The following is a 23739-nucleotide window of genomic DNA, read 5'->3' on the forward strand; positions in this document are numbered from 1 at the left end:
TGCCCTACTCAGAACCTTTCTGTGGTTTCCCCTTAGTGACTGGGGATCCCTACAGATCAAGTCCACCCTTAGGAGCCTAGCTGATTCTCCCCTCCCAACCTCATCCCCCACTTCTCCCAAACTGGAGGGAGTGCTCAGCAGCATGTGGATCACTGCCTCTGGAATTCAGGATGCCTCAGCTCACATGCCAGCTTCTTCACTTACCAGCCTGGGCAACTTACTTTTCTTAAACCTACCACTTTAATTGCGGATAATCCAGGAGCACTCACCTTGTGAGGTTTAAATGAGTTAAAGTGTACAGAGCTCAGTACAGTGAGATAGAATGAAGGGAAGAGGAAGACAGGAAGAAAACAGAGATGATGATGGCTGGCTCTCCAAATCCACTGTCTCCAAGCTCCTTCCACTACGAAACCTCCTTTCTTCACTAGGAGGTTATACCATTCACTTCCACCCAAACAGTATTTTGCCAAAAGACTGGTCTTTTGTGGGAAGTTGTTTCTATCCCACTCTACAAACACTACCCCTTCAGTGAACTCCTTCATGTCTTTCCCATTCATTTGTCACTTATTGCATATTTTTCTTGAACTTTTACCTTTATACACATACGGAGGTGTGTGTACAGCTGGGCATGTGTATATGTATGCAAATCAACCCAACTATCAACACATCCATTGAAGGCAGGGACTTCATTCATTCATAAACTGGATGGGTCAGTACTCTGTACTTAACCAATACTTGACAATTAACTAGTAGTGTTATATTTTCAAGGGGTAGCTCATATATTATCTCAATTATTCTTAATATCAACCCCAAGTGGTGGGCAAGGAGATGTTATTTTAAATTCCAGTTTACAAATGAGGTAACTGACTCTTGGGAACTCATTTGAACTTGAGACTTTGAGAATCCACATTGGTCAGTAAAGACAGATATTTAAAACACTCAAACTACCCTTCAATTTTGGGTATATTTGAAATTTCTGCTCAGTTTGGCTAAAATACTCACTTCAATCATGTAAACATAGCCTAAGTCCCATAAAATCTTAGTTGTGAAATTCCTTATTCCCAAGACAGAGGGTGGGTATTTATTAACTTTACAGAATATTACTACTCTATTTCCAAGTAAAGTTATTTTTCCCTTAAGACTCAGCTCCACATATGAATTATAGTAAAATTTCTCTTTACCTTCTTCTGTTTCCAAGTTCAAAAAATGGCATCCTAATATAATACCACAGGTGCCAACTTAAACATAGGAACACTGGAAATACTGCCAGACTTCGAGGCTGCGAAGATTTTCTATTGTTGTAAGTTGGGCTGCTAAACACACAGAGTCCAAACATCGCATATAAGTGATAGTACCACAAGAGCTTGTATTTTTAAAGTATAGCACAGTTTCCCTTAACTTTCATTTTCAACCTGGACATTATCCATTTCAATGGTGTTCATTATAGGATTTTGCATACACAATGATAAAAGTTTACAGATTAAATAGGTTACCCTAAAACGGTAACCTATTACCGTTAGATTCTCCAACTTTTTTTTTTTTGAGCAACACAGACTGGATTCCACAGGCATTAGCTAACCAAACCAAGGAGAGTTTCTAGGATCTTGCCAGAGTTGAAAGGTAGAGGAATCTGAGGTTTGACTTTATAGATTTGTTGCACAAAATTGTTACTGGAAGAACACAGCTGGTTTGGTGATTCAGCCAGGAGATTTTAACAAAGAATAACCCAAACTCTGCTTTACCGCTGTACTAAAAAATGACAAAAGAAATGCTGGGGCACATTCCCTCATCCACAGCCCCACACACAACATAGCCTAAAAGCATCTGCCTCCAGCCCAGTAGGTGCTCAGTACCTGCTGCCCTCCCTACTGTGCACAAAAGAGAAGTGGCCTAAGAATCATAAAGAATGAAAAAAAGTTCTCGATTTGTACTAACCACATTAATTTTAATCATACTTCTCAGTAACAGCCAGAGTCTACTGCTATTTCTAGGCCTTTTGACATCTGTATATTGCTCTGCCCCAAAGTGGATGAAAGAAACTGATGTGTTGAGAAGAACCCACAAGCCTGACACTGTCCCTGTCTCTGTTCCCTGTATTCTCTGTCTACACATCGCCCCCAGAGCTATGGGGGGAGGAACATGGGTTTGAACAATTGGTGTCCTGTTGATTGCAACTGTCAATTAAATAAAACAGCCACCCAGGAGCATATGTTCACACATAAAATATTAAATTCACAGATTGGGATAAAAATATATTAATACCTGGGTTCCGCTTTCATGCTTAGTGGTCAGATAAGTATTCGGCCAATTCAGTTCTATTTCTGCGCCCTGTGGGCTCGACGGTGTTACTTTTGTGTTTCACTTTTCTTTTCCTTCTCTGGTTACTGTCTGGTTTCCTATGTCAGTGCCTCCGTTATGACTGACCAGCAGCATACGTTTAAGCAGGATTTTAATTACTAGGTCATCTCCCAGCCAACTTGCCCAAGGCAGGCTGGCAGGAAAGTCCTACAATCCATGCCTTGCACTTCTCATGCTCCTCTCCAGATAAATCTCTTATTTTCTGAGGACACTAGATTCAAGATGGCATCGTATTCATCTGATAAGGATGATGATCACCTAATTTCTATAAAGTTTCATTTTTGTTCACTGAGTATTTCAAGTTGCAAAGCTGGCACACAGAGGTTGAGATGGGGTGCCCGATAGCGTGACGTGATACCAGGATTTTTTATCTTAACCCAGAAAAGCACCTTCCCATATATCACTGCACATGCCAACTAACATACCCTGGGGATTTAGCACAGATCTGGCTTTTCAATTTGCCTTTGAGTAACGTCGTCAATTTGCTTCAATTGAAGCAGGAATTATATTACATGATCAAATGGCAGGAGAATTTCTCTCCACCTCTGAAGTCCAATGCAAGAGAATCAGCAATGACTAAAGAGCGGGAAAGAACAGTAGTGATGGCCGCCTGTGTCAGCTGGCTGGAGGTCCAAGTGCTGGGGGCACAAAACCCCACTCTTTTTTTCTTGTTGGCTGCAACCAAATTTTTGAAAGATGGCTCCAGTGTTCCTCATTTACTAAGTGGAGAGAATAATGGTAGTGCCCTCCTATGGTGGTTAAGAGCATTAAAAGAGATGATATAATGTGTTCAGTATTAAACCTGATGGGTAGTAAATGCTCAAAGGCTGCTATCAAAATAGCAAAACCACCATCACTCGAAACACTGGCCTGAAAGCTAGCATTTTACTGGGCAAAGAATTCGTTAGCCTGTGATCACAAAAATACACTGGATCCACTTCTCCTGGTCAAAGAGAAAGCAATCTATAGAAAACTTCCAAACTTATTTTCTCAAACATGGATCTCAGACCTAAGGCACTTTTCTGATTAGCTCTCCCCCAAGCTTCTAATATTTTGTTCCCATGTGAAACTTCAGACACACTTTCTCCTCTGCCTAAACTGCTCTTTCCTACTTGCTTGACAAATGCTACTCCTTATTTTTAAGTGTCGTTGATTCTTCAGATTTGGCTGTGTTCTCTTGTTTAAAGCTCCCTTAGCAGTCTGCGTTCCTCCTTATAGTGCTGACCATCATTCAACTTAAGTAATTTCATGTGCAATTATTTGCTTTGTATCGACACATAAACAGACTCACTTACATGACCATATACCTCACAATGTCAACAACAGTGCCTACCTTGTTCACCTCTGCATCTCTGTGGTCTAATAGAGCAGGCAGTCAATAAACATAAGTAGATACCTGATGGAATAAGCAAACGTACTAACGAAGAATCATCAGAGTTAAGATATTAAGGTGCTAAACAGAGCAGCTGAAAAAGAGTTGAGACATTTTCCAATGGTTATTAACCACTCTGACACCCACACTGGGCTTCCTCACTGAATTAAGCTGAGGCTCTGTGGAATCAGGTTTCCTAAGCTGATCGGTCCCCCTTGGAGCAGCAGGCACTCCATTCTCATGAGGGTTAAAATTAGCACCATTAAGCTCCTCCTGCACTGGGCTCTAATCATGCAAGGGCCCAGGTGGATCTTGCTGACAGATGTTAAGGTTAGAAGGAAGGGTAGCAGCCAGATGAGGAAACAGGGCCACCCCCTTCCGGAGGTACCAGCACTTCCTGTCTTTAGGCCTGGCTGGATCCTGCCTGCCCCGCCCCTCCCCCATGCATCAGTTTCAACACAGTTGCTGCTGTTTCTGTCATTTGAACTCAAATCCTATCTTCGAAATTGATGGGCGATTCTGCCCCTGACAACACAATGTCAGCTTTGCTCAGTGTCCAGCTGGTTCCGTATATATTATCATAATGCGCTGCCTGGGTGGACCCTGGCTGATGCTCTTCCTTGACTCAAATCCTCCTTTCCACACCAATTTCTGCTCTCTGACATGCAGACACTACTTGTTTAAAAAATGAAAACAGAGTTTACAGCTTGGGAGACATTTTGATTTTCAAAATCCTAAGAGGACATTAAGTCTATTCTCATGGAAAACTGAACTAAAAAGGTTTTCTATTAAAAAAACAATATACAACTCATTTAAAAAAAAAAAAAAGTGTTTCCCAGGGTCCTATACTGTTTCCTGGTGACATGAAAGAATTATTACTTCCCTCAATGCCCTAAGCCCTCCAAAACAGTGTTTCCCAAACTTCAGTCCTGATTTTACTCCATCTCCTATCACTTACTTTATGACTTAATTAAGATTATAGCTGCTATTTTTGTTTACATGGACTTACTTTTTTCTTTAAATTTAGTCTTGCCCTAAGCAACAGCAGCTGTAGGTCACAACTTGGGAATGCTTTGTTTATGGTGAGGGGTTTTTTTGTTTTCTGTTTGTTTTGTTTTTTTTTTCCTTATGCATTAAGAGAGACATAACTATTTTTTGAGTTTTTTTTTTAATTTTGTTGGGAGTATAGTTGCTTTACAATGTTGTGTTAGTTTCTTCTGCACAGCAAAGTGAATCAGCTATATATATATATATATATATATATATATATATACACATATATCTCCTTTTTTTTAACATTTCCTTTTCATTTAGGTCACCACAGAGCACTGAGTAGAGTTCCCTGTGCAATAAAGTAGGTTCTCATTAGTTATCTATTTTATCCATAATATCTAAATAGACATTACTATTTTTTTTAACTTTTTTTTTTATGTTTTCCCCCACCACCTAAAAGGATACACATACTGCACAGGAAACTAGTCCAAAATCTCACGGCTAACCATCAAGTGACGTCAATGTTACACTATCTCAGCTGAAGGAATTCAGAGAGAACACCAGGTGAGAGCTACCTAAGGCACAAGTGTTTGTGTATGGCACACTGTGCGGCTTTTTCAGGACTCCTGGGACCCACTGCCAACCTCCTGCATAAATGCCCAAGGTAAAGGGAAGTGGCCTCAGGTCTGTCCTGTGGAATGACCATCACCTTGGTATTTTGGTGGCCACTCACCAAAGCAGTGAGTGTATCACAGCTCAATAGATCAGCTGGGTTCAAATGACAAATCATCAAGGCTTAAAGGGCTCAGCAAGCCCCTTATCCCCAACTAACAGATGAGGAAACTGAGACCCCCAAAATCAAAGTACACAGTGGATGTCACATAGCAAAGCAGGGGCAGTGCTCTGTTATTTATTTCTACATGTATGAATGAAAAGGTTCAAACAAAAAGATGTTTCAAACCCATCCTGATCAGTGCCCCTAAATATCTTATCTTAATAAGATTTATGACCAGTACACAGAAGTTATTTGCATATTCATATTATGTGAATCCTCTGATATTCTCAAGTAAGTAGAAAGTAATTAGGAAGAGGCCTTTGGTTTGAGACAATCAGTTATGCAGATAAACACAATTGGAATTATGATGCTTTTGTAACCGAATTAAAAAAAAAAAAGGTTTAAATGTTCTGTCCAAGTTATCGGCTGAAAGCACCATTCTGCCCCCTCCTCCCATCCCCTCCCTTGACACTATGTGCTTATTAAAATAAGCTAGGTGTGGTTCACTCATTTACTAGGTCACACAAAACACCAAATAAACTGTGGGAAGTTTCCCACAGTTGAGAGGTTTGTCAAGAAATTTATATAAGAAAACTATTTCTTGTGGGGTGAAGCTCAGTAACTCTTCAGTACCCCAACAAGGAGATTCTTAGTATCCTACCAGTCTTATAACTCACAATTTTACACTAATCTCATGGTCTCCTTTTTTACTACCTTGTACAGAGGAGCCTGGTGGGCTGCAGTCCATGGGGTCGCAAAGAGTCGGACACGACTGAGCGACTAACACTTAACTTAATACATGCCAGAGAGTCCATATGGTCAGCAAATGAGTTCTACAGAGATGTGTTAGACCATCCTTGCAAGTAAATAAAATATTACCAGCCAGCCTCTCTCTCTTATCTTACCAGCCCCATGAAAAACATATATGTCAGCAAATAAAAGAAGTGTTTTCTTGATTTGACTATAGCCATGAGAAAAATAGGCTATTGAAGGAAAATAAACTCTAAGGTAAACATATATAATATGCCCATTAAAAACAAGAAAAGATATATCTGGATTAACTTTTCAAAGGTCTATTTGAAAGCACAACTAGTAAGTATAACTGCCTTACTTGTATTGAGAAAAAAAAATAAGAATAGTAGGACAAGAAATAGAAAGAATATTAGCATACTGTATAGAGTAAGTAATTGAAAGGACAGACTCTAAGGTACTTCCCTGGTAGTCCAGTGGCTAAGACTCTGCCCTCCCAATGCAGGGGGCACAGGTTCAACTCCTGGTCAGGGAACTAGATTACACATGTCTGGACTAAGAGTTCACAGGTCACAACTGAGACCCAGCACAGCCAAATAAATGAGTTTTTTTTTTAAAGAAGGCAAAACAACAAAGTATGGACTCCGAAGTCAAGCTTTCTGGGTTTGAATCCTAGATTTCCAACATCCTTGCTGTGTAACTCTGGGTAAGTTACTTAAGCTATCTTTAGTCTCCCTTTCCTCATCTTTACAATGGGTTGCCCACAGTACTATGTGCCCAGTACAGTAAGGGCTCAGTGAGTATTTGTGTCATGATTGTCAGCCCCACTGATATGCAGAGCTCTGTGATTATGTAGACCAGGCTTGAGTCCCAGTTTCAGCTCTGACTGCGGCCTTGGGTAAGTTGGTGACCTCTCTAAACCCCAGTTTTCTCATCTGTAAACTGAGGAAAATAACTGTTACAGCTTATCAGGCTTGTTGAAGGATTTGATGAGATGATATAAGTAAAATGATTAGCAAATGCTCAATAAATGTTAGCTGATAATAGTCCAAAAATAACAAGAGCAATAATAAGAAAAAGAATACATACTATCACCTTGCCTGGTCACTATTAAGCAGGATGGCAAAGTCTGAGCACTATTTCTCCTTTGTCAGCAGTGCTGGCTGGTGGTGTCATATTCAAATAAAGACAGAGTAGATCACCAGCTTAGCAGTGCCCTGTAGCTTATGAACTCTTTAATCTGCCTGATGCTGAGCACTTACTGGCTCCCAAGTCTCCAGTGTTAGGATTTCTGGGGTTACCTGCTTTATGGATTACTCAAGGGAGACTTTGAAAATCAGTCTTCACTTACATCCCTGTTCATTATCTTGACTTCTTGCCGGGTCCTTTCTATTGCAAGGCGAAGACAAAAAGACACCTTCTGCGCTGCTCAAAGAAAAAGACCTGATGTGATGCTTAAAAATCTGGGGTCTCTGTCCTCTATAACTCATCTGGATATTCTTAACCCTAACGTTCTGTTCTTGCATCTGTCTTGCTTTTCAAGTAGGAAAAAAATCAATTGATAAGAAGTGACACACCACCCTGGGTAACAAGAGATGATGCCCATATTTTTCTGCTAAACTAGACCCTTCACTGAAATGGGCCTGGCTGGAGTTCTGCACCACAACCAGTCCCATAAAGGGCCACTGTCCAAGCGTAAAGCTCTGAGTCATTCATCCTCTGCCCTTGTGTTCTGAAGGTGCACTGCGTTTGTCAGGAGGTTGGTGAGATTTCATAGATGTTCTTCTTGTGACCTTGGAATCCCAGAGATTCCTGCAAGTCTAAGCCAGCCAGAACTGGAAAGGCATCCGGGTAGACCCTACATCCCCTGACATCAGTGCAACCCCTGAAATCCTTACTTACTGGTCAGCATACCACAGGCAAACACAGCTTTAAGTGGATTTTGATGGAAACTAGCCGTGTGAGCGTAAGCTGGCTAATGCCCTCTCCAGGCCTCAGTTTTCTTCTTTGGAATATGAAGGGCTGTGTTAAACGACCGTCCATACTTCACTGACTCTTCACTCAGCACGAGGTGTGTGTCTAGCCACTGACCATGGAGGGAGGGGAGCCAGAGACTTGGGACAGTATGTTTCTCTTTATTTTCCATCATGTAGTTTTCTTTGATTGGGGTTAGATAATATACATTTCATACATCCAAAAGCACAGCAGCCCTTCATGCTAAAGGCCTTAGAAAAGTAAGTCTCTACAAGTTCAGAAAGTAAACTCTTGCTAAGCTATTTATGAAAAAAGAAATTCGATAAGACAAAACCATCTGGAGAAAGAACGCTCCAAATTTGGGACATTCTTCCTATTTTGAAGACATGCACTATTAACAGAATGAGAAGTGATGAGGGGTACAGCTCCAAGGTACAGTCAACTCCGTGATGAGCTCCCAAAAGCTAGGAGGGAAGGGCAAGGTTATAAGTCACTCAGAGCAATCTTGCCCCAGGCTTTTACGACATACTAGGAGTCTGCATAACTGACCCCGAGCTCTTAAAAGCCCTGCCTGGCTCTCCCATATCATCTCACAACTGTCACTGACCATGGCCTAGGCATCCACACAGGCCTGGCATGATCTGACCTTCAGCAGCTTCCCCAAACTCATCTCCTGCCACTTTCTGTGGCCAGAGCAATAGGAGCCATTGCAGGCTGCTTCTGGTTCCTTGGACTCAATTAGGCAAAACAGCCTTTGCACATGCTCTTCCATCTGCCTGGATATTTGTTTCCGCCCCCTGTCAGATGAAAGCTTACTCATCTCATGGTTCTGGCATAAGTGAGATTTCCTCAAAGAAGGCTTTCTTGACACTTCATTTCTCCTCTCTCCTTTTATGGTTCCCCTTTGATGCACAAGTCTAAGGAGTTAGTTGTAAACTGTGTTTAGCATCTTCCTTCTCTATTTACATCCTACTTTCTAAGAAGACAGCACTCTCTCTGCCTGTGCTCCTGCAGCTAGCTCCCTGTCTGGCATGTGGTGGAGCTTAGTATGAAGGAATGGAGGAAGGAATGATCTGAGGTCAACCTTACTGACACCTAAGAAAGAGCAATACTAGAAAAGTCTTTGGAGTTCTCTGTTTCTCCACAGGCACCTCAGGAGGTACCAGCTGAGTGAAGGTACCTGTCAGTGGCTTCAGTCCGGAGCATCATAAAATAGTGCACGTGATACACATGATATCTAGAAAAATAGTACTGATGAACCTATTTGCTGGGAAGGAATGGAGACACGATGTAGGGAACGGACTTGTGGGCACAGCGGGGGAAGGGGAGGGTGGGACGAATTGAGGGAGTAGTACTGACATTGATATACCACCACGTGTGAAACAGATAGCTAGTGAGAAGCTGCTGTACAACACGGGGAGGCGAGCCTGACCAAGAAGGGTGAGATGGGGGCGGGGAGGGAGTTTCAGGAGGGAGAGGACATATATAAACATAATTATGATTGATTCAGGCTGTTGCACAGCAGAAACCAACACAACATTGTAAAGCAACTTTCCTTCAACTAAAAAAGAAAAGAAAATAGTACACGTGGAAAGGTCTAGAGATGGTCCCAGCTAGCCCTGAGAAAACATACACAACTGAGGTCAGAGAAGCAAAGGGACCTTTTCCCAGGTTTCCTTTTCCCTTAAGCTAGTCAATGGCAGCGACAGGACTAGAATCCAGCTCTCCAGTCGGCCCATCCTCCTCCCTCTAGGTCCAACAGACACTCACTAGCCACTTCTGAGGGCCTCATTACACAGAGGGGAGAAGAGGGCCCTTTGTGTCTTTGGAAACTCCATACTGTCTCTCAGTTTGGAGTAATCTCCCCAAGCCTGAACCATCTTTCTCCACACATCCAGAAAACAACACATTTAAGTGCAGCTGCAAGTCAATGGGGCTGGATACCCAGGGGCAACCAACAGAAGCAAAAATCCACTTCTGTCTGGAGCAAAAGGATTAAAGAAGGTCAAATGCTAAAGAGCAAGAATAATACCATATTGTCAGGGGCAGCTGGAAGGGGCCACTACAATGGAAAAGTCAGAACTGACTGGTAGTTGGAAAAATCGGATTCTCTTTCTCCACCACTGTACTTATAGCAAGGAGATGGCCCAGCAAGTCTAACACTATTCAATCTTTATTCTACAAAGGATTTTTAGTTTGACCAAATCCCACTTCTGTTTTATTTTGGGATCCTGGCATCACTATACTTCACATTTCAATCTTTGTAATTACTGTGAAGGGAAATTGAATTGTTTTGTATCCGATGCCCACAAAACTAAATTTCAATCACTTTCCATTTAAAAAGCCAGAAGTGTCTTTAAACATTTGTGTTTGAGCCAAAAAACTAAGTCCTTGGGTCAGAACTCAAGAACAGTAAAATAATATAGTCCTACTGATTTTTAAAGTAAATATCAAGGTTTGTACAAATTTATAACACTTTTTTTAAAAAAACTCTTAATCTCAAGAACATCTCACCAAGGCCTTAACTGCACTTCCAGGAAGGGTGACAGATGAGCTCTTAACCCCCTCAGATTTCCCCAAGGACCCTGGAGGAGGCAAGTTACCCAGAAATACAGAAAGGGGAGACAAGTAGAGGGAGGGAGAAAAACACATGCACACCAAAAAAAAAAAAAGTCCCCTTAAAAAAATGAGCATTTAAAGTGCTTGTCAGCCGGCTCCCTGACAAAGACAGTAGTGTATTCATAGCCATTTGCATAAATGCTGCCGGTGAGTTCACCATGCCTGCTAGCGCTAATGGTACATAAAGTAATTTAGTCACTTCTCCCGGCATTCTATGTCAGAATGATGAGCACCGGCACTTTGCCTTGTTGCATATTAGATCATTAGATAATAAAGTGTTAGCGCATGCAAGCTGGCAGGGTCCCCACACTGCAGCTTTGTAAGGGCACTGCTTTTTCCAACAGGGGGCAAAAAATAGAGAAACGGATGCCACGTGTGGCCTTACATTCAAATAAACACCACTTGAAATCTCAGAACAATGATAATATACCCTGCAAGCCCTTCGAAGATCACTAGCACACAGTCCCCAGGAATTTGCCCAAGTGATGGGGAGATTGGAAGGGCACAGGAGCCAGGGCTGTGCATTACCTTCCCTGGGGTCAGCTCAGGGTCTTTGACCCCAAGTCTACGTTTTTTCAGAAATCAGAATCCTGAGAGCAGTTGGGTTCTGAGGCTGCCTCTCTCCACAACTATACATCTTCCCTAACACTACTGCTTAAAGAGAAAACCTCACTGGCCTAAACTCTCTCATAAATATCCAGCCAAAGAAAATCTCAGTATTTATGAATGAAGGAAAAAAATAGGAGGGAGTGCAATTACCATGAGCTACAGCGTGCCAGGATTCACCCTCTCTGGACCACACAGGAGTCTACGACATAAATTTGCCTTTGTCAGCTCTCTTACTTGAAATACAGGGACAGTTATTTGAGCACGGAGGTTTGTGAGTCTGTGGGTCACACAGGGAAGACAGCATGAATGTAAAGTGTGGTATCTATTTCTCATATGCAGAAAGGTGAGCCACGAAACAGAACTTTCTTCCAACCACCTGACAAGCAGGATATAAAAAGAGATGTGCAGAATAGCTCAAAATAATTCAGGCTACCTGTAAATGAGATGGTAGGGAGCCCAGAATGAGCGAAAACAAGGCTCCTGCAAGTCACCTAGGAGGTGCAAACGGCGCTTGCAGTCTCACTGTGGGGCAGCTCTGTGAGACGGAGGTGGCAGAGGGAGGGGCTGACGAGGGGGTATGGCTCTGTGAGCCAGTTTCAAATAGGATTGTTTAATAGCAAGTTAAAGTATTACTATACCCTCAAGTCGACGTGAATTAGCATCAAAGTCCACTCCCACACAGCATCATGAAGAAGCCCACAGTCACTCTCTGCTGAGTAGATATTTATGTGTCAGCCTGAAGTGTCTAAATGAGTGGGTGGTTATGTGTGGTTGGTTGATTCATTCTGCAGAGAAGCAGATTTCCACGTTACTGTCATTACTGAGAACCTCCAGGTGTCTGCCTTTTTATTCTGCTGGGTAGAAATGAAGTCAGGTTTTGGTGAGAGGGAGGCCCTCTAGCTGAAGGAGATAGGACACACTCAGGTCCCAGTGATGGTTAACCATGAATACACAGTGAAATGTCATTATTTCTTGAGTAGTATGCTAAGAAGAATATGGTCATTTGTGGACTGGTCACCTGCAGCTGAGGAATAAAATGTTGTCTTTAAAACTTAGAATACAAATGCTAGCCCAACTGAAATATTAATATGTCCACCTAGAAGGGAGAATGCTCCAGCTGGAAGGTAGCTTATAGACATTTTGATCCAGAAATCTCAAACTGTGAGCCTCTGGCTGTCTTCTACCTAAGTGACTTTCTTCCCCTGTCCTTCCTTCAGGGGCTAAAACACTTTGTAATTTGCTACCAACAATTAAAAATTGAAGGAGTTTTACTTCTGGTCAGACGGGACATCTGGCCCACCTGGGCTCTCCCTGCCCTTGATGACAACTGCCCGGGGCCTGGGTCGGCAGAGCATGAACTTGCCCTTCTTCCGCAGTCTCCACCCAGCCGACTTCCGCTCTGTATGTGACCTGCCCCCACCCAAGGCACATTTTTTTTTTTTTTTTTTACCCCTCAGAGATCATCACCTTCACTTTGCCAAGAAGGCAACAACGGATCCTCAAAGGTAAGCTGACTTGTCCAAGGTCACACAAAGGCTAGAAGTGAAGCTCAGAACTGGTTTAGGTTTCAAGGCTCTTTCTCTACCATGCCATGATGTAAAATAATGTTCCTGACCTCCAGGCCCTAGAGGTTTCCATGCTAGTGAGTTTGTTTTGCACTGGTTTGTGTTGGGGTTTTTTGGTGGAGGGATGATTTGCAAGGTGTCATGTGCTCTCCCACCAGCTTCCCAAGGGCAGGAATAGGAACCTGGGTGTGGTCTGCACATGAAGCACATTTTAGAACTACGGACCCATGACTGTCAGATACCAAACTGACAGTCAAGTCTGTTCCCAGACAGGACAGTAACTAATGGTCAGAGTTGGAAACAAGACTTTGGCTTTTAAGCCACTGTTGTCCAAATTGCATCCACTGAGTATTTACCTATTTTTTCCTTCTTCCTTTCACCTCAGTATCTCTAATCATACAAAGTCTGAAGTGACTCCAAGGGTATAAAAATGGCAATATTACTATAAAGTGAGGATCCGAATAATTTTAAGTACAGAAATGGAGCTAGGAATGTAATCATGAGCAGGTGTTTCAAATGGCCTCCTGCAAAAAGTAATATCCATCCATCTCAGCACTAATGAAACCATAAAGCAGCAGCTTTTGAAAGATGATGGTTTACTTTAAAAAGACTGTAAAACTGGATGTGGTATAGAATCCCTTCTAAGAGTGTTCCATCTGGCTAATTAATAAAAAGTACAGATTGTGTATTCCTTAGGCACAGACACACACACACACAAAAAAAAAAACAGGCAAAAATGGTGACAGTAGTGTGTTTATTAAATTGAGATGCCAGCAGAGAAAGGAGTTTTCTACCCTATGAACTACATCGTGGACAGTTCATGGTCCACCAAAAGATCAGGCAGTCAGGTGGTACTTTGTGTGATAGTGTTTTCAAAAGAATTCTGATGACCTAGCAAACTGAAAGTGAAATGGGGAAAATAAGTGAAGAGTTGAATTTGAGGAGGTTGGAGGAAACCTAGCACAGTGACTGGTATCCCGTTGAGACTCAGTCACAGTGTTTTGGGTGGATTGATGGATGGATGAAAAATGGATGGATAAATAAAGGATGAATGAAATGGCTGGACAGAGGATGATGATGGATGGATAGATGGGTTGATGAACAGGTGGATGATGAATAGATGGATTCACTATATAAATATACAGGTAACTCAGAAACATTTGGACATATGCTCAGTCCAGCCTCTTGTTCCTTTGAGTGGCATTCAATTTCTTTGTTTCAAATTTTTGTCTGGTTTCCTCTAGTCCTCTCAAAGGTACAACTAGCCATAAAATGAAGACAAATATGATTTCTCCCCACCAAAATCTGCCTATATAAAGCAGGCTGCACCATGTGGTGATGAGGGGTGGGGCATGCACAGGGCACGGAAGGGACATTTAGTTTGGAATTTATATGCAAAAAGAAACACATCCAACCAACACTTTGGAACCTTATCTTCAAATGAAGTTAAATGTATGGTCACAGACACATACCAGTAGGATTGTAAAGAAGTGAAGTTCATTATACAATCAGGTCAACCACAAACTCAAAATACTCAAAATCTCAAAAAATTCAAAATCAGGATTTTTGTTGCCCTGCTTTGGCCTTTCACAATTTTTAGAATCAAGTGGCAGTTTAAAATAAAGCAGTGGTCCAATCTCCCTCTGTCTCTCCAACATAAGGATGGAAATGTCAGCCATTTCCGGGGTAGGGACCTGTGCAACAAGAAAGCCTGGGGCCTCCGAGATATGTTTCTGTATTGAAATATTCAGCATCGATACTGTTCAACAGGACATTTGAAATTTGAAAAGGGGTAGAAAAGATGGTGGAGTTGGAAGAAAGAAACCAAATAAATGCACAGTTAAAGTAGCAATGACAACCAATGAAAATGATTCGCCTACCATGTTCCAGATAAGAGGGCGTACCTTCCGAGGGGTCAAGCCTCCGAGCCCTCCGCCCATGCTTTGAGTTATTATGGACAAACATATTATCAGAGACTGCCAGGACATGGCCATCCACATTGACTGTCGTAGACACCACGACCTGGAGACAGGAGAGAGAAATGAATGAACATTTTAATATAAAAGCACGGAGGGTAATAAACTCAAGTTAAATAAATAACAGCTGGGAGCTGCAGAAAATTGCATAGCTATTTCACATAATAACTGGTGCTTATGCTGTACAAGTCTAACAAGAGGAGCTATTGATGAGTGGGTCTTTGGCATGGAACGCTTTTGATGCAGTTTTAAGTAAAATTGCACAGTTTATAGTTATACAGCAGAAGGTACACTGTTAACCATAATTTTAACAAGAGGATCTTTATTAGCATATTTTTTTTTACACAAGGGTGGTTGTGTTTCACCTAAATTACCCTTCAGTTTAGACACTGAAGCAGATATCACAGTTGATCATGCAAATAAAAATCTTTTGAATCTTTAAAATATTCCCCCTCCCCCCACCACTGTGTCAGGGTTAAGAGGAGAGAGAAATGAAAAAGAGAGGTTTCAGTGAGAGCTGGGATGCATTTTTCTCTCCTGGGTGTCTTTTTGGGGTTTCTTGTACTTTTTTCTACCCACATTCGTTTAGTTAAGCAGACAGACCAAAGCCCCCCTCACCACCATCACCACCACTACCCAAAAATCTTTGCTAATTAAGAGTCTTAGAGCTGTGTTTCAAGGCCAAAAAAACAGAAGTCTTGGCCCAAGGTATAATCAGATACCCTGGCAGTCCCATAAACTGATTGGAGTTTGCCAGAAGGGACCCAGGCAAGGGTGTTTTCTCACAGAACTTGGACTAAAACAATAAGAAGAAATGACCTACACTTCTCCTTATATTAAATGGGGAAGAGGATTAAAACTGAAACCCACAGAGATATGTTTATTCATGCGACCTCTTACAACCAAATATAATAATTGTCTGTAATTGCAGCTTCAGCGTCCGCCTCATGCTTTGACATGGGAAACAGCAATCAGCCGGCTCCCGTTTAATCCACCTATTATGTTGACTAATTAACTTTGCTCGACAGTTTATTTCTTCCTCCATTATCAGCCCCTGTCAGCCGCAAGCACCCTGCAGCATAGGGGGGACCTCAGGCTCTTTGATTGATCACCGATAGATTGACATGCAGATTAATTTAATTAGAATCACCTCACTTGAGAAATGAAAGACAATGGCAAGAGGGCTAATAGATCTGCTCTCATAATGAGGCGAACCTCCAGAGCCAAGGCTGAGGATTTCTGATTTATTTTTGCTCAATTCCCCAGTTGCTTGGGAAGACTCGCGCTTTAATTGTTCTTGGTTTTGGCGCTTCAATTGTTCTTGGTTTCGAGAGGCATTAGGCCCTGAAGAGGTGAAACGCTTTACAAGGATTGGCACATACTGAGGCCCCAGCTTCTGAGAAGTCTTTTCTCCAAGTTGGGGAAAGGGGACCCTGCCTTCTAGAGTCTTGGGCAATGAATGCTCTGATTTCATCACCTGAGTTGGACAGAGGGGAAAATGCTGGGCCTGTGAACTGTAAGCCCTGCCTGGAAAAGCAACCCCACTCCCAATCCTGTAGACCACCACCAATGGATGCCACACTTAAAAGTTCCACCGTCTCCACCTCTTTGACCTCACAGCATCCTCACAGCAGTTCAACACAGCAGATTCCTTGCCCTTTTGCCTCCAAGATGGCAACACAATTTTTCTGTTTTCCTTCTGGGCCCTCCCTTCTGCAGACTCGAGGCCCTTCTCCCCCACATCAAGAGGACCTAGACTTCCTCAGACCCAGAAAGAGGGGTCCCACTCTGGGGTCTCCCAGGGATGACTCTGGGAGGGCTCCTGTGAGGTCCCCTCCATTCTCCCTTGGGGTCCTCAAGATCCAACCCCAAGCAGGACTCGGATCCACACCTGATTTTAGTTTTCACTATTTTACTAAAATGCAAAGTAAACAATTAAGAGAGTCCATTTAGGGACTCAGGGCCTTCTCCTTAGTCATTGTGATATCCAAAATTCCAGCCAGGGCAAGTCATTCGTGGAAGGATACAGTCAGTTCTAAGCAGCAGTTTGCAAAGTGGTTTTTCTGTTTCTTCATGATTGACCAACCAGATGTGACGGCTGGAGGCTCTGTGTGTGCCTCATCAATTATAGGTTAATTTAGAAGGAAGAGAAGGAGAAAGACTAAGAGGGAGAGAAGAAAATTCTCTGTTCTTCTATTTTTGAAAAGTACTATGAGTGGTGGCAGAGTCTATATTATTTAAAGCAACAGAAATTCATTTTTCTTTTTAGTTCAGGAGATGACTTCGTGGGACATTTACAATTATGTAACGGAGCTGGGTCTTTCAAAGAATTTTTGATTTACTACAAGACCACAATTGAGTGGTCACTGGAGTCGTTAGCTGAAGAAACTATAAAAGGAATGACAAACGGTATCTGTTTCCAGTGTCAGGAAATACAGAAAGTGGTTATTCTAGATGTCTGTCTTAAGAAAAAAAAAAAAGCAATGACAATCCAACATGCACCTGTAAGTCAGACTGCTACAGGCTTAAAATATTCAGTATCGTTTAAAGACACTGTCATCTAATTCCTACACTGAACAAAAACTGAAAACGGTTAGGAAAGAAAACTACACCCCGTATGTCTGTCTTTTCTTGGCAAGATAGGATAATTTCATAGAAAGACCAATTATAACTGGAGAAAGATAATACCAAGAATTCTCATGCCTTTAAGTTTCTAGAAAATAAACACCTTATATGTTCCTCAAAAACTCATAACACTGTACATTTTAACTCCCGTACCCCAAAATAATTTCTCTCATTCCAATTTGAAATGATTAGGATATAGTTAAATAAAATAAATGCTGCAATTAATCCACAGAGCAACTTGTAAATATATATATATATACATACACACACACACACACACACACACACACACACATATATATAATGCTGAGATGCAAAGGGAGCACTGAAAACTCCTTTAAAAATAAGCCTATACTGGGAGGGAAAAGGGCCTTCACAGTTTAAACACAAGATTAATGAGGTGCTGACATGTTCATGCAGGCAAGGGGACAGGCAAGCCTGCCAAATCTTCAACCTTCCCAAATTTTGTCAACAAAACTCAGCTTGAATTTGGGACAGATAAACATGGAAAATGATTTTACATTTGGACTTGACCATCTCTTCCCTTTTCTACCTTCTTCCTTACTCTGCTGACCCAGGATAAAATGAGGAACAGGTATATTTAGAATTTTATGATATCTGTTATAATTAACATAGTCTAGAATTATACTAATACAGTGGCCACACATTGGGCTATTTAAATTTAAACTAATTAAATAAAATTTAAAATTCCATTGTTCCTGAGTTCCATAGCCATATTTCAAGTGGTCACTAGTCACATGTGGCTGGAGGCTACTCTACTGGACAAGGCAGTTACAGAACACTGTCGTCTCTAAAGAATGTTCTATTGGACGGGGCTGCTGCAGAATGACTTTGAAATAAATTGTTCCAATTTATTTGTGAGGATGCCCAATTTATTTCTCCTGAAATAAGTATTAAGCTTAGGCATGTTTAGGGTTATATATTCTGTATTATCATTGTATTTTGGGGGAAGTAAAACTCTGTCTGGGGAAGGAGCATGGCTTTTTAGTATAGCAATTCAGAGACATGCTGATGAACACTCAGTGTGTTCCATGGCATTTCTGTTTGTGTCCAGTTCTCCAGGTGACAATATTCAATGTGAGGGAAATAAAAAGGCCACAACTATACACAGACTTTGAAGTTTTCAATTTCTTGGCTCATTACAGTGGTTCACAATTTGCTATGTTATATCCTAGATCTAAATAGACCTAAATGTTATTATTTTTACTATCTCCCCAATCTATTTAGAACTAAAATTCAAAACAAAACTTATGACTTTTGACTCTCAAGCCTTCCTAGCTGATGTGACTTTGGCCATGTAACTTAACCTCTCTAAGCCCCTGTGTCCCTGACTCTCAAATGGAAATGTTAATAGTACCTAACTCATAAGGTTACTGTGAGGCTTACATTATTTAAAGTGGTTAGTATGGTTTCCAGTTCTCATAGAGCAAACGTTAGCAGTGCTGGCAGAGTTGTTGCTTTGTTGGTGATTTCATCAACAAGTTCAAGAACCTGTGTTGGGCTGATAATCTGAAGCATCTTATTTGCTATAAAGAGGACCCAGCAAAAATTGTTATTTTCAATACAAGGATACAAAAATTATTTCTTCTACATTCACTTTTTATTAGTTTAACAATGAAATCTTACAAACTTAAAGACCTTCATGTTCACGACATTTAATTATATAATTTAGACCTCTTGTGAATTGCAAATTTCATGGTTTCTGTACTTTTGCTTTTTATAAACCATCTGCCTATTAGCCTTTTACATTCTAAACTTGAAATGAAACCTTATTGCTCTGAAATTAGCCTGTAAATTTTTCTGCATTTTATCAATGTAGTATATTTTTCCTAATACGTCATTTTAATGAAGGATTCTCTAGGAATTTTGTTATTGGTTATTATTTCCTTGTTATCATTCTTTAGACTGTCCCTCTCCCCTTTCAATCAAGCAGGAGATCCTGTATGTCCCAACTATATTCTCTCAAACTGATGAAGCATAATCTGTCTCATGAGCAGATTTTCAAAGAGACAGGCAGCTAAATTCAGTGATGAGTGGCAGATCACATTAACAAAAGCAGCAGCTCATGTGGATGAAGGGGTTAGGACACAGGCCACCAAAAGTTGAAATCTATACATTTAAACATTTCTAGGGGGATGATTAAGTCATAAAAATATTTTCAGTGTTTAAATTTAGAATATCTTGGTAAGAAGTACCTCTCTCTAAAATATAACATCTTCAGCAACTTAATTTTGAATAATAATTTAAAAATTATAAATCTTGGTTTTTAAGGCTTATATATGATAACTCAGTGTAAAGAAATTAGTGCTAAAGTTGGTCTATTTCACAGCTTCCTTACCTCTGGGTTTAGCTTATTCTATGCTTGCGTTAATTCAGAGCCCTTAATAAAGGTATGAAATGCACTGGCCTGAAGTACATAAAATGAGGCACTCTATGGAATAGCACTCAGCAATCAAAAGGAATAAACTATTGATACATCTGAATGAATCTCCAGAGAATTACATCAGATGAAAAAAGCCAGTATCAAAAGGCTACATACTGCATATTATGAGCTGAATTGTGTCCCCCTCAAAATGCACATGTTGAAGTGCGAACCCTGGAACTTAAGAACACAACTGTATTTGCAGATGGAGCCTTTGAAGAGGTAATTAAGTTTAAAATGAGGTTGTTAAGGTTGGTCTTAACCTAATCTTACTGATATCCTTACAAGGAAAGGAAATTTGGACACACAAGGGTCTTCAGGCAAAGAAAACAGACCATGTGAGGACATAGCGAGAAGGTGGCCATCTGCAAGCCAATGAAACCAAGCCTGCCAACACCTTGATCCAGAACTTCCAGCCTCCAGGATTTTGGAAAACACATTCCAGGCCTGTGGTATTTTGTTACAGCAGTTGTAGCAAACTAGTACACTGCATGATTCTATTTACTACTTCTTGAGATAACAAGAATTTAGAAATGAAGAACAGAGAAGTGGTTGGCAGAGATTCGGGGCAGAGGGAAGATGGATGTGGAAGCTACATAAGGCCGGCATCTTTGCAGTGAGGAAAATGTCTAATATCTTGACTGTGGGGTGACAGATACACAGACCTACAAATCACAAAATAGTATACACGAAAATATATACATGGATGGGTACAAGTAAAACCAGAGATGTGAATAAGATGAGTGGATTGCATCAATGTTTATATCCTGTATGAATACTGTATGTCATGTCCGACTCTCTGCAACCCCATGGACTGTAGCCCGCCAGGCTCCTCTGTCCATGAAATTCTCCAGGCAAGAATACTGGAGTGGGTTGCCATTCCCTTCTCCAGCGAGTCTTCCTGACCCAGAGATTGAACCTGGGTCTCCTGCATTGCAAGCGGATTCTTTACCATCTAAGCAATAGAACAATAGAACAATCTAATACTGGTCAATAATTTTGCAAAATATCACTATATTAGGGGAAACTGAATAAAGGATACACAGGATCCCTCTGAATAATTTTGTACATCTGCATGTGATTTAGCCATCATAGTAATTTAAAAATTCGACTAAATAAAAGGCACCAGCAACCAGAATGTCCAACAGATGGATAAATAAACAAACTGGTAATCCACAGAATGGAGGATGATGCAGCAATAAAAAGAAATATGCTATCAAGGCACAAAAAGACACGAAGGAAATGTAAATGCAGATTACTAAATGAAAAAAGCAAACCTGTAAAGACTATATACTTCATCATTCCAACTATATGACATTTTGGAAAAGGGATAACTATGGAGATAGTGGAAAGACCAGTGGTTGCCAGGAGTTTGGGAAGAGGAAAGGAGAGATGAATAGGCAGAGCACAAAGGAACCGGTGGGGGAGGATGGAGATGAAACCATTCTAAACGGCACTATAATGGTAGACACATATCACGAATCTGTATAAACCCACAGAATGTATAACATGGTGAGTCCTAGTGTAAACTATGGAAATTAATAATAGTATATCAATACTGACACATCAGTTGTAACACATGTATCACACTAATGCAAGATGTTAATAAGGGAAACTGCCTAAGGGGTATTAAGGAAATATATGTGAACTCTCTGTGCTTTCCCTTCATTTTACTGTAAGCCTAAAACTTCCCTACAAAATAAAGTCTACTAGGTCAAACTTCTACCCTCTGCTTCACCCAGCCCACATTCTACACCCAACCTATCAACTGAACTACCCTTTACAAGCTCCTCCAATGAGTCCCAAGAGACCCAAGAAATCAGCCAATCTAGAGAAGGGGACGACCGAGGATGAGATAGCTGGATGGCACCACAGACTTGATGGATGTGAGTCTGCGTGAACTCCAGGAGATGGTGATGGACAGGGAGGTCTGGCGTGCTGCGATTCATGGGGTCGCAAAGAGTCGGACATGACTGAGCGACTGAACGGAACTGAACTGAGTGGCTCCCAACTACGAGCTTTCTAATGTAGCCCTGGAGACAACCCTGCAGAAAGTGTACCCTGATTCATCCATAGGAAGGATGCATACTATAACATGCAATAACTTGCCTTTGTTGATATGGGATCATATCAGTTCCATGTGGAAACACAGTAATCTCATGCACAAGAGAAGCTCGAAATTGGCAGTTTCCATGGCTTTGACTAATTTTAAAATAGAGAGTGTGATTCTTATTCAATAAATGCAATTAAGTTGGAAGATATGTCACCACAAGAGGTTCATAAGAGAAAATGATAAAAGGAGACCTCAGTAGTTATGATACTGCGAATTTATCCAATTCCTCCTTTTTAGTTCAGTTCAGTCGCTCAGTCGTGTCTGACAGCTTGGAAAACTGAGACCCAAGAGGCTTAAAAACTTCAGGGCCACAGGGTGAATTAAGAGCAGAGGCAAAGTTGAAGGGAAACTTCAGACTCTAGGCCCACTTTTGGCCTCTCAATGCATGCTCCCGGCTTAGGTCCTCTTTCCCCTAACTGTCTCTTCCAGTACACATCACTGTCTATCTGACTGACTACACTTTAGGCATTATCTACATAAAAATGGTCTGCAGCAGTTGGGTCTTCATTAACTTTGTCCTTTAAAATCTCCTTGGCTGATATGGAAAGAGATATTCTCTGAAACCAGCTTGATTGCAAGTTTCTATCTGGTTGAAAGATCCCAAATAACTCATTAAAAATTATGGAGGACGCATGAACCTACAGGACGTAACAGAGTGGAACTGCAGGAGTGAGGGATTGAGTAGCTGAATTAAATTCACTCTCTGAGCCTCAAGAAAAAAATCTCTCTTCTTTTAACAGTAAGATAAGAACAGACACTTCTGAGTCCTTGGATTCCTGTGCTAAACTAATTTGAACCATTAGAAACTAGACTGAGCTTCTGTCTCCTGAACTGTGACACACTGTAGAAATAAAAACTCATCATTGTTCTGAACCTAGTTTTTCTCTCTGTGGATCAGGATACTTTTGATGCCTTTTAGTGTTGTTGTCGGCATTTAACTGGTGCTCCATTTATGCGTTCCCATTGGCCATTTTAAGTAGCAGTGAGCCCAAGTATACATAACTGCCATGCATGCTTTCTGTTTATGGGACCACGGTACACGGACATGGAAACTGGAAGCAAGAAAATAGCATATAGTCGTCAGTTCAGATCCCGGGCTCAGACAGAGCTGAGTGTGAACCCCGACTCCACCACTCACTAGTCTGTAACCTTAGATAAGTCACTTAATCATCGGAATAGGTGTCAGGCATCATTTTATGTACGGGAGAAGCAGCAATGACAAAGTGTGTGCCCATCAAGAGCTTAGTCTCTGTCCAGAATAAAAAAGAGTTTTTAGACAATAAACAGATAAACAATGAAAGCAAATTTCGGAAGATAAAAAGTTCCGAGAAGAAAATAAAATGAGGAAGGGGGTGAAGCCCAGGCAGGAACGACTTTGGAGCAGATGATTAGGAAGGCCTCTCGAAGGAGGTGACATTTTAGCTGAAATCTGACTAATAAGAAGTAACCAGCCATTCAATGATGTGGCGGAAGAATGTCCAGGGGCACAGGATAGCAAGTGCAAAAATCCTGAGGAAGGAATGAGTTTAGTACATTTGGTGAAGAAAAATGATGGAAGAGAAAGAAG

General features: G+C 41.2%; 1 protein-coding gene across 4 annotated transcripts in view; it reads right to left on the reverse strand.

Annotated features, from left to right (window-relative positions):
* The window catches only part of EBF1 (EBF transcription factor 1), a 409288-nt gene that overhangs the window by 121967 nt on the left and 263582 nt on the right, over window positions 1-23739 (reverse strand). For 2 of the 4 annotated variants that reach the window (XM_069592512.1, XM_069592511.1), the window contains exon 8: window positions 14920-15037. In XM_069592512.1, coding sequence (XP_069448613.1) covers window positions 14920-15037 — 118 coding nt within the window. Of the gene's footprint in view, window positions 1-14895; window positions 15038-23739 lie in introns of all 4 variants that reach the window. The other 2 variants (XM_069592510.1, XM_069592508.1) reach the window with 1 other exon arrangement.

This window comes from Ovis canadensis, chromosome 5, assembly GCF_042477335.2.
Source record: "Ovis canadensis isolate MfBH-ARS-UI-01 breed Bighorn chromosome 5, ARS-UI_OviCan_v2, whole genome shotgun sequence".
NCBI classification, from domain to species: domain Eukaryota; kingdom Metazoa; phylum Chordata; class Mammalia; order Artiodactyla; family Bovidae; genus Ovis; species Ovis canadensis.